Genomic DNA, 12,277 nt, shown 5'->3' on the forward strand with positions numbered 1-12,277 from the left:
TTTCAAGCTAATTCTACTTCGTTTCCCGTAGTATGTATTAATTCATCCTATTTACACAGCAATAACCCTGGTATACTAAAAATAATTGATAACTAGGATAACGGAGGAACTGGACGCTCTATAACAAAATGGCCGGCGTCCCTCTTGCATTGAGGACACTTCCTCCTCGCTTAGGTCGGACGAACGCCCTCTAGTGGTTGGCCCTCTGGAAGATTGGACTCGCGACGGGGCGTCACTGTGGCAACCAGGAAGCCTGGAACGCATACAGCTGGAATGTGGGAGCCACCGGGCGGAAGTGATGATAGAGAGGAGACAGGAAGTTGTTCAGGGCTGAGGGAGGTCTACAACTGTACATGTATCCAGCCTAGAACATTTTATAGATAAGAATGTTTTTGTGGGCTGAAGGACTTTATTTTGACAGCGTACCCTATAAATATCCAAGTAAAAGCTCTTGGGAACAAGCCTCTTTGGTTTGTCCCCATCTATGACAACAAACTTTATTATATTTATTACAGACATTTATATAGTGACATCAATTTGCATACTATACATCAGTCCCTGCTCTCAAGGAACTAACAATATAAAGCCCTTAAAGCAGAACTAAACCCACAGATTTAATGGTTTCCACAAACAGTTAAGTTCAAGGCATGCTGTGGTTGATAACTGTCACAGTTGCTTGCGCTCTCAACAAAGCTGTCAAGCCATTTAATTGCTGGTGTCATAACTGATCACATGTGCAGCTGCACAGAGGCTAAGATGGCAGCTTCATGTAAAGGAGAGAAGGGTTTAGTTCCACTTTAACTCACATACATACACATACTAGGGCCAGTTTAGACAGGAGTGAATAAGCCTACTAGTGGAGGAACCCCACATGAGCAGAGGGAAACACGCAAACTCCATGCAGACGGTGACCTAAGTTCACCCCCAACTCCTGGGAAACGGATACACATGATAGCAGGGGTGCTTGTAACATCATTGAACCAATATGGCCATGTGGACATTTTTGGGGAATTCCACAGCTGTAGCTGGTTGGGCCGGCGGCCTGCTATCATATGACAGTTTCTCATGGGTTTGACCTGAAGCTTAGCTCATCCCTAGTCCTGACCAGGATTTAAGCTGAGCACCCCAGTGCTGGAAGGCAGAAGTGATAGCCACTGAACCACGGTGCTGCTCTCTTCCCCTCTGTAGAGGGATCAGGAATGCCAATGCCGTAATCCAATCATCACCAAGTGGACTTGGTATGGTTAAATTTTAACACCGTTTTCTGCAAATTCACAGGAGTTTAGATGTCTAGAGGTGTACAATAGTGGGTATGACTGGTATTAAAGAGGGTTTGTCATAGGTTAACTTCTTGCTGACTACGCAACGCATTCGGTTGCAGGAAAAGTTGGCTTTAACGCCAAGCCACCACACGAGTCCACCACGGCCTAAGGTTATGTGCTGAGAGTTCTCCTGACACACCAACTAAGCTGTCACCCACAGCTCTCGGTCATGGCTTCCGATTGTGACCCAGTGGGACAGGCTCCTGATCACGTGACTACTGTAGGAGCCAATCACAGCGTTCACATGACAGAGAAGCCATGTGGCCCTCCGGGAAATAAAGCCTGCTTAAAGTGGAACTAAGCCTCCCAGTATTCTCACCTCCACCTTTCAGCAGTGTGGCCATTACATCCTTCGCTGGCTGCTGTTATCTTCTCCAGAGTGCTGTTTTTTTCAGCCTCTTGATTGGCCAGTAGAGGATAACGTCATTCTGGCACAGCTGAAGTGTGCCGGGAATGCACATTTGATACAAAACTGTGAGCAGGCAATACTTTGATTATTGCAGAAGAAACGTATCATGTGTCCACAGCGTTAAGAAAATTTAGTGGAGCAGGATGGAAAAAAATGTATGTGTATGTGGTTTTCACTCGACAAAGCTCTTTCGCTCTTAAATGGAGATGGAGCCCACCCAAAACTAAGCTTCAGTCACCCAATTCTTCATAGGTGACCTCCTAAATGGCATCTTTCCACCGCTTCCTCAACTGACAGAGACCTCCTTGTGTGAGAAGGACTCTCACCATCCAGCTCCTCTCTTCACTGTCCATATCCTCCTGCAGTCCTCTAATATCTGTCTTCTGCCTCACAGAGTTTCTTCCTTGGCTGCATCAGCTGTCAAATTGTGACTTTCCGTAAGACATTAGGAGTGGCCAAAATTGGACTAGGCTGGCAAACTTGTAGCCTCTTCGCAAATACTCAAACACTCCACCACTCAGGCAGTGATACATCTGAAGGTGTCAAAACTTGTAATGCTTCACATGATACAGCCCTTCTCAGGCAGGGAAATCTTGAAAGTAACTGTAAAACACAGAGGAGGGAGCAAACGCTTGGTGCATTACCAACACCACTTTTTATTAAATCAAAAAGCCGGAAATATATTCACAAACATAAAGCAAAACAGGCATATCAAATAACAACTCTAGTCGTGGGATGATTTAATCTAACATATATGCCAAAGTTTTCAGGCTGACATGTTTCGGAGGGCGCGCCCCCTTCTTCAGACCTAACTTAGCTCTGAAGAAGGGGACATGCCCCCTAAAACGTTTCAGCCCGTTCCATCCTGTTTGTGAGTATGTTCCTGGCTTTTTGATTCAATAAAAAGTGGTGCTGGTAATGCACTAGGCTTTTGCACCCTCCTGTATGTTTGACAACTTTGTAGGCTCCCAACACTCAGCAACCAATACCGCAAATATTCTGCTCTCAGAGGAAGCACCACTCCATCATCAATATTAATGTGCATGAAATAATAATGTATTACATGTATAAATAAGGACCTTTTTAAACAATAAATCATGTTAGGGTGGATTAATCACCTCTCCTGTTTTTTGTCCCATCAGATCCTCAGCTAAAAATTTAGACCTCTCGTAGGTTGCTGAATAGGGCCCACCATATTAATTCCAGATGTGCCTTGAAGTAAATGTCCATTGCCCATTTCTGCTGGGAAGTGATGCTAAAGCTACATAATCTTCATTAATTGCATCTCTTAAACTCTGCCGATGTCAGTGAAGAAAAGAATGGGAGCCAACACCAGTGAACAAAGATATGGGAGCTTCTGTACAACATTGGGGATAACGCTGGCAATGTCATGAACAAAGGAATGGAAGCTTCTGTACAACTTGAGAACAAACCAACCATCTTTAACAGGCTTGCCCCTTTATCTGGGAATTCCCAGTGTTGAAGCCCCTCTAATGACTGACTATCCAATGAATGAGGACATCCTCTTTATTATTAGTTTTGGTGATGAAACCATAGCCTTTGCACATGCTGAACTATTTTACAGTACCTTTTAGTGTAAGATTCCTGGCTGAATCACATTTATACTTGCAGTCATGACTGAATCAGGCTTTGTGGTTTGTCTGGCAGAGATTCCACTACCACACACTCATTGTCCACTGCAGGAGATGCTTGGTTTTCAAAACTGGGGCTGGTGAGTTGAGTCATAATGCACCACTGGGTAAAATGTCCCACACTTCCAGCCATGTGTCAGAATTTTTGCTGTTCGTACATCATGGACAGCTTGGCTGGAGGCATCAGTGTTTTTGGATAAACCATGAAGCCCTTGCTAGAGTGTTCACTTAAGTTTACCTCCCGCCCACCCTTCACTTGTATTTACCTCCAGGGCACAACACATTTGTTATTTTTGTCACCTGAATGGATGTAAAGTCTTCCAGCGGGGCAGGTTTCCCCCTCCCCCCCTCCTCATCCCAGAGTTGGAATCCCAACTGGCATGAGATCACTATATTCTTTGCAGTTATTTCCATTCTGTCCTTTTAACTGCCATGATCTTGTCCTCTGGTGAGGTTCAGGGACAACTTAGACAGGCTCATAATCCACTAGGGGGCTAAATTGAGAGTTGGCTGCCCCTTTTTTCCTGGTGATCTTATATTTATGTACCCATTCACCCCTGACACCAAAAGTTCTTGAGTTTTGTGATCAGCCTGACTCATAGACAGTTTTGAGCTCTCCCTTTACCAAGATCATGGCCAAGGTCACTGCGTATCTGATACATCGTCAAATTTCAGTGATTTCCTACCTAGACATTTTCCCAATGTTCACAAAACCAAAAGAAAGGTTACTTTTATACCTCCAGTTAGTTCTGCAAACCTTTTTTAGCCGTGGGTTGGCTGGTGAAGCTGCAAAAGTCCTCTCTCAATGAAATTGATCATCTTTCTGGTGAACCAAGTAGGCTCAAAAGATTTTTATCTCATCTTAAAATTAGTTGATCTAACTAGAGAAACTATAGAATCATCATAACAATCTGTAAGATGTTAGGGTTGATGACGTCAGCTATTCCAGTGATTCTGTGGGCCCAACTTCGCTGCAGGAAGTTGCAGGCCCTTCTTCTGACACCATGATACAGAAAGAATTCCATTGACAACCTTACTACCTCACCTCTTGTAGTGATACAAAGCCTTACCTGCATGGGGGACCACAGGAACATCCAGACAGAAAGACAATGAGCTCAGAGTAATCCTCAGAACAATTACCACCGATGCAAGTGCATGGGGCTGGGGAGTGTACTTGGGCTCTCTCAGGTTCAGGGTGATTGGCATTCAGATCTCAGGTGGTCCTCAAATTTATAGAAGCTTTTAGCAGTAGGCAAAGTGCTCAAGGCCCTTCAGAGTCAGATCAGATAGAAAGAAGTTGTGGTCTAGGCAGACAATACCACTGCGATGGGTTATCTAAACCCTCAGATCTTGGAATGTGCAGAGCAATTTTGAATACCTCCGAGAGCTGGGCACATCAGGGGCTCTCTAAATTTATTGGCAGATTTTCTAAACTATTGACATTTTTTTTTCTTTGAAAAATGCTCTTAGTGCTAAAAACAATAATAATATTAAGTTCCACAGCTGCACTCAGTGACACCAAAATACAAGTGTTTAAATCTATTGTGCAATATTGTTGCGCTGTGCCTTTAAGACTGAAACCAAAACATGAAAACAAACATCCAAATATATAGAAGTGTGTAGATCAAGACGTAAATATATAAACACCATCAGTGATATCACACATTAAGATGGGATCGGCCCCTTGGAAATGTCCGTTTGGAGGAAACGCGTCGGATCTGACCCTTTGCAGAACTCATCGCGCACTCTGGAGCCGGAACCAGCGGCGCTGTTTACTGTTTGACACTTGCGATTAAATGGAGAGATTGTGAGTAGATACACAGTTATTTTATCTATAAAGCAAGCGGTTTTACACTATGGGAGGCCGTTATGTGTTTCTTTTGCCAGATTAACATCTGTGAAGCGACAGAGCTGATCTGACCGGTCTCCCTGTTGGTGTGCCCTGTGGTTACCCTATTGCTGAATGCATTGGCTGCAGCATTGTCTACGCATTCTAAGACGTTTTTAGACAACCTGTAATTTGAGGTCTCCTTGTCTGGCAAGAGGCTGCGAGTGGCAAGGTGGTGGATTTCATTGGGGGCATTTTAAGTAGATCATCCACTTGGATGGACTTTCTGGGACTACTTTATGTGTGATATCATCAATGGTGTTTATGATTTACATCTTGAACATTTTTTACAAACTGCAAGGGCCCTTTCACATGGGCGGACTCCGGCAACAGATCCACCTAATTAGCAGGGAATCTGTCTGCTGATCCTCGCTGAGCAGGCGAATGACAGGTCCGTGTCTGCTCTGCTTATGCAGAAAGGACACGGACAAAGCCTGCTCTCCTCTATGAGCGGTCAGATGTAAACAGACTGCCCGTCCGTTTACATTTGACTGTCATCTGAGCCAATAGACGGATGGGGAACGCAACCTTATCTGTCTGTTTTTAGCAGATAGGACCAGATCAGAGGTCGGCTGGTGCAACAGACACAAGTCCATTTACATCGGCTTCTCCATAGAGGACAATGCATGGTTCTTAGGGTCTGCCTAAAAAACTGACAGGCGGACCCGATTGGTCCACCCGTGTAAAAGGGGCATAAGTCCAGATCTGTATGGTAGGACTAAGGAACTTTGTACTTTACAATTGTTCCATGGCAGTTCCGGGGGTCCTGGCTTTAGTTCCTAGCTGCAATATTATCTGCATGACATTTGTGTAGCTTTCCAGCCATCATTAATAAAGGATCAGTCCAGATAAAAGTGATACTTTGGTTACCAGTGGAACCATCAAAGGAAAGAGAATTAAACTTTATGTTTATTAGTTGGTAGACATTACCGGACAGACTCCATCCAACTGTAGTTGTAGTCAAATGTACTAAGCCCCAGGTATATTTGCTAAATATAATTCCATGTGGACAATCTTATCTAGTCAATATCTATCCCAAGCCATGTCATAAACAGAATTGCTCAAATGAGAGCCACTTCCGCCTGGCAGCACTAGGGTCGCCGGTTTGAATATCAACCATGACACTACTTACCTGGAGATGGCATGTTCTCTCTGTGCCTGCGTGGGTTTCCTCTGGGTACTCCAGTTTCCTCCCACACTCCAAAGACATGCTGGTAGGTTAATTGTCTCCTGTCTAAATTGGCCCTAGTATGTGTATGAATGTGAGTTAAGCCGGGTACGGTACACACTACAGTTTTTTTTAGGTTGTACGAAAAAAAACTGTCAGCCCTGGTCGGAGCCGTACTAACCATGCGGGGTTAGTTCAGCAATCTCCCCCACTGAGCTGTTGTGTTTTGACAGGGGGACGGGCACTCACCAGAACACTCTGATCAGCGCTCTCTGCCATTGGCTGAGAGCGCTAATCGGGAGCCGGTCGGCTGCTGGTTTTCCAGCATGCACATCTGACAGAAGCCGGCCGGCTTCTGTCGAACAGAAAGACATACACACAGGCCGAATGTCGGCCATTTTTTTTTGAACCGGAAAATGTTTCCCAACATTCTGCCTGTCTGTACCGGGCTTTAGGGACTTTAGATTGGAAGCTCCTTAAGGGCAGGGACTGATGTGAATGTAAAACATATATGTGAAGCGCTGTGTCACCTCTAAGCAACTACACTTGTCTAAAGAGAACAAAGACAAATAAGAGACAGATAAATAAGTATCAGCCTCTAAATATTGTATTTTTATACTACTGTCACTACATGCTCTGTCAGTTTCTTTTTCATTGAATTCATCTAAAAGAACATTATGCAACCAATTTAAGGAATGCTTAAACTAGAACAAATAAAACACACCTCCTTTCAGTTGGCTACAATGCCAAAAACTGAACCAGTAAATATAAACTGTAGTCAAGAAAGAAAAATAAAAGTAATAGCCATATGCTATCATTCATGTCCACAAATAGGCAAAAAAGAAGGAGTTTTCTTTCTGCATCAAGAAATATAAAGATTTAGCGCAAATGTAGAAAACACCTGTGTGCACGCAAGTTGCTTGCCTGGCGTTTTTTGACACAGGAGTCTCCGGGCCAATAAGAGCCAGAAGAACTGTTTTACTCACTCGGGAAACGCGTGCGGGTTACTGCTTGTGTGGAGGGGCAAATGTCTATCCAAACTGGATTTGCTGGTAAAATTCCTCTCGCACACAGGACATGAATATTGACGGACACCCGAGTGACTCATTCGATGCCTGAGAAGTTGAGACCTTTCAGTAAAACATTTTCCACATTCTGAGCACGAATGCGGCTTTTCCCCCGTATGAGTTCTCTGGTGTGCAATAAGATGGGCTTTTCCGGTAAAACACTTCCCACACTCCGTACATGAGTATGGCTTCACCCCCGTGTGTGCCCTCTGGTGTACGATCAGAAAGGCTCTCTGGCTAAAACACTTTCCGCACTCCGTACATGAATACGGCTTCACGCCTGTGTGGGTCCTCTGGTGTATAGTAAGATGGTCCCTCCTGGCGAAACGTTTCCCACATTCTGTGCATCCATATGGCCTCTCTCCTGTGTGGGTTCTCTGATGTAAAGTAAGTTTGGTCTTTTTGGAAAAACATTTCCCGCATTCCGAGCATGAGTACGGCTTCTCTCCGGTATGAATCCTCTGATGTTCAACGAGACTTCCTTTCCAGCTAAAACATTTGCCGCAAATGGAACACGGGAACACTGGACCCGCTCTGTGATTTGGAAGATGGGTTAGAGGAGGTGGCTGATTGGTTAAACTCATTCCATGTGTGGAGGGATGAGAAAATAGATCTGAACTGAGAAGTACTGGATGGCGATTTGAGGTAACAGGGTTTTTCTCCAGAGCCGCTGTTGTGATGTCATTACCATCTATTTCATTTTCTGGAAAGAGAATATGGTGTTTCTTTGGGTTATAACCACTGCCTTGAACATCTGCAGTAAAAAGGAGTGGGAGAGGTAGGGTTGAAGTATTGTTAAACACAAGCTTATTTACATGAAAAGTGTTTTAAAATGTACTATTTCTTAGGGACCTCTCTGTGTAGGGACATGAAGGCACCTCATTGGCCCTCCCTGTGTAGGGACACAAAGGCACATTCTAGTCCACGCTCTTGAAGCCATGGGATCTCTTTGTGAAGGGACTTGAAGGCACTTCTTTGTGCACTCTCTTGAACCCACTGGACCTATGTAGGGACATGAAGGCACCTCCTAGTGCACTCTCTGGAAGCCATGGGACCTCTCTGTGTAGGGACATGAAGGGACCTCATTGACCCTCTCTGCGTAGGGACACGAAGGCACATTCTAGTGCACTCTCTTGAACCCATGGGACCTCTCTGTGTAGGGACATGAAGGCACCGCCTAGTGCACTCTCTGGAAGCCATGGGACCTCTCTGTGTAGGGACATGAAGGGACCTCATTGACCCTCTCTGCGTAGGGACACGAAGGCACATTCTAGTGCACTCTCTTGAACCCATGGGACCTCTCTGTGTAGGGACATGAAGGCACCGCCCAGTGCACTCTCTGGAAGCCATGGGACCTCTCTGTGTAGGGACATGAAGGGACCTCATCGACCCTCTCTGTGTAGGGACACGAAGGCACATTCTAGTGCACTCTCTTGAACCCATGGGACCTCTCTGTGTAGGGACATGAAGGCACCGCCTAGTGCACTCTCTGGAAGCCATGGGACCTCTCTGTGTAGGGACATGAAGGGACCTCATTGACCCTCTCTGTGTAGGGACACGAAGGCACATTCTAGTGCACTCTCTTGAACCCATGGGACCTCTCTGTGTAGGGACATGAAGGCACCGCCTAGTGCACTCTCTGGAAGCCATTGGACCTCTCTGTGTAGGGACATGAAGAGACCTCATTGACCCTCTCTGTGTAGGGACACGAAGACACATTCTAGTGCACTCTCTTGAACCCATGGGACCTCTCTGTGTAGGGACATGAAGGCACCGCCTAGTGCACTCTCTGGAAGCCATGGGACCTCTCTGTGTAAGGACATGTAGGCATCTCATTGGACCACTCTGTGTAGGGCCATGAAAGCACCTCCTGGTGTACAGTCTTGAAGCTATAGACCTCTCTGTGTAGGGAAAAAAGGCACCTCATTGACCCTTTCTGTGTAGGGACAAGAAGGCACCTCCTGGTGCACTCTCTTGAAGCCATGGGACCTCTTTGTGTAGGGACATGAAGGCACCTTTTAGTACACTCTCTGGAAGCCATTGGACCTCTCTGTGTAGGGACACAATGGCACCTCCTGGTGCACCCATTGGAAGCCATAGAACCTCTCTGGGTAGAGACACAAATGGCACCTTCTAGTGCACTCTCTTAAAGCCATGAGACCTCTCTGTGTATGGACATGAAGGTACTTCATTGGCCCTCTCGTTTTAGGGACAGAAAGGCACCTCCTAGTGCCTTTGAAGCCATAGGACCTCTCTGTGTAGGGACATGAAGGCACCTCACTGGACCTCTCTCTATAGGGACATGAAGGCACCTCCTAATGCACTCTCTTGAAGCTATGGACCTCTCTGTCTAGGAAATTACAACTAGGAAAAACCTAAATTTGAGGAAATGGTAATTCTTTTGGATACATGGCAGAGGCCCACGAAGGGAACATACATTATTAGAAGTTGAAAATAGCTTTCATAGATGCTGTACAAGATTTTTAATTTTTCATTCAGTACCACCTGTGTATGGCTCACCTGTGCTAATATTTATAGGCATTTCATCCTCCTCAATCTTCACACATATTACTTCATCGTCCTCCGCACTGACATCTATAGCACTTGCTCTGGTCTCTGTGAATAAAGATGAGAGTGAAGCCCCCTGTACTGAGATGTATGAGAGACCCCAGAGAGAGTGTGTGGTAACCCCCCAGCTCAGCTAATCCCCCACTCAGTAGTAACCCCCAGGTCTGATGATCCTTTGGTTTTCTGATCCTCCTGGCCATGTCTCTTGGCTGGTAACACACAATGACAAGATGTGAGGAGGAGAGTTGGAGTCTAATAGAGGCTGATGGCTCCTGACTCCCCCACTGGGCACATACTGTCTCCCCATTACTGTCCACCGATAGAGGAGAGGGGAGAAGAAGAGATTTTTTGTAGTGACCGAACAAGGAGAATCTGAGACTCTTTTCTGAACTTTGAGCTTATTACTCACCTGTGCTGACCTCTGAAGGGATTTCCACCACCTTACATGGCTCATGATCCCTCACATATACCTCTTCTACTTCCTTTCTAGCTTCTGTTCTACTGTCAATCTGGCGTGCATCCAATGAAACCTACACAAGAATGAGAAACATTCCTTCAATCGTTATCCTATTACCATCAAACATAAAAGCAAAAATTGCTTCTGTAATAATCAGAGGTAAATAGATTCTTTACTGCAAATACAGAAAGTAATCAAGCTTGAATAGACTGGATAGTGAAGATATTTTATGGCTGGTTATGTTATGAGCATGATGTGTATCCATGAACTCAATCCAGGAAATTCAGGGTGAAGAGGTGCATGTCAGAGACATTTTAGCTAAACTTTAATATCACCTTTTAGACTCTACCTGATAATGATGAGGGATCTTGTGTTGTTCCCGAGTGGAATTCCAGGAATACAGAGGACGGGGACATCTGTCTGGGGCATTTCTGTTACTAGATCCATCTGTAGGAAATACACACACTGACTGAATACATTGTTTCTATGTCTTTATATCAGATGTGATGTGCAGAGGGGCAATGTTTCAAGTAATAACCACTCTTGCCTTGAAATGCCGAGGCCTGGGGTCCCACCATGGAAACTTCCTGCATAAAGTTTGTAGGCTCTCCCCATCTTGGTGCACATTTCCTCCAGGCAGACTGGTTTTCTCCTACAATCCAAAAACTAGTGAATAGGTTATTGGAACCCATACTGATCTGATTGTGTGTATGAGGATGGGAAGAACTTTAGTTGGAGATGTTGGTACCATTGAGAAATAAAAATTGAATTGGATCCTTACAAGAAATTAAAGTCTCCTCTTACCTGGTGATGTGAGGGGTGGCCGGTTCGCCATCGTGATGTCCTTGAACAGATCCATGTGTCCTCCTAAATAATCCCACTCCTCCATGGAGAAACAACCAGCTGCATCCTGACACCTTATAAGAACCTGACACACACAATGATACAGTCACCATCCAGACACATCCCTTGTCTGTTACTGGATAATGTCCCAGAATTCCCACCACCGCTCACCTCTCCCGTCAGCAGCTCAATGATCTCACTGGTGACTTCCTGGACCTTCTTGTTCTTTCTCAGTGAGTTAGATGGAGGCTCCATAACGGGGCTTCGAATCTTCGCCATATTGGAAGCAACCAAGCCTTCAGATAACTTGAAAGCTATATAATTCTACATTGAAAGCAAAATATAACAGCATTTAAACTAAACATTTTCAATGCATTCAATTTAATACATCTACCATCCGTTTCACCTCATTGGCCATGTCTATGTTTTATTACTACAGATAAGAGTGGTGTCATGTGATCTCCCAAAATCCTCCTCACCTCTCCGTTCAGCTCTGTGTTTTATTAATAGAGATAAGAATGATGTCATGTGACTTTCTAGAATCCTACTCACCTCTCCGGTCAGGTCTGTTTTATGAATAGAGATAAGAGTGATGTCATGTGACCTCCCAGAATCCTCCTCACCTCTCAGGTCAGGTCAGCGTTTTATTAATAGAGATAAGAGTGATGTCATGTGACCTCCCAGAATCCTCCTCACCTCTCCGGTCAGGTCTGTATTTTATTAATAGAGATAAGAGTGATGTCATGTGACCTCCCAGAATCCTCCTCACCTCTCCGGTCAGCAGGTAGATGATCTCCATGGTGAGGTTTAGTATCCTCTCTGTTGTATGTTTCCTCTCCATCTCCATCTTTAGGCAGGTGATTTATGCTGAAGTTTTTCCTAGTATTATTATTTTACCTTGAA

The 12,277-nt window shown here is 44.9% G+C and overlaps 1 protein-coding gene across 1 annotated transcript in view; it reads right to left on the reverse strand.

The window, feature by feature from the left end:
• Positions 1-7,025: 7,025 nt before the first annotated feature.
• The window catches only part of LOC141106759 (uncharacterized), a 37,230-nt gene continuing 31,978 nt past the window's right edge, over positions 7,026-12,277 (reverse strand). Inside the window, exons 10-17 of the mRNA XM_073597686.1 lie at positions 12,144-12,238; positions 11,546-11,698; positions 11,336-11,459; positions 11,079-11,183; positions 10,881-10,978; positions 10,484-10,604; positions 10,027-10,122; positions 7,026-8,260 (exon numbers count right to left, since the gene is read on the reverse strand). Coding sequence (XP_073453787.1) covers positions 7,422-8,260; positions 10,027-10,122; positions 10,484-10,604; positions 10,881-10,978; positions 11,079-11,183; positions 11,336-11,459; positions 11,546-11,698; positions 12,144-12,238 — 1,631 coding nt within the window. The 3' untranslated portion in view covers positions 7,026-7,421. The remainder of the gene's footprint in view (positions 8,261-10,026; positions 10,123-10,483; positions 10,605-10,880; positions 10,979-11,078; positions 11,184-11,335; positions 11,460-11,545; positions 11,699-12,143; positions 12,239-12,277) is intronic.

Source organism: Aquarana catesbeiana, linkage group LG08 (genome assembly GCF_042186555.1).
Source record: "Aquarana catesbeiana isolate 2022-GZ linkage group LG08, ASM4218655v1, whole genome shotgun sequence".
Lineage (NCBI taxonomy): Eukaryota > Metazoa > Chordata > Amphibia > Anura > Ranidae > Aquarana > Aquarana catesbeiana.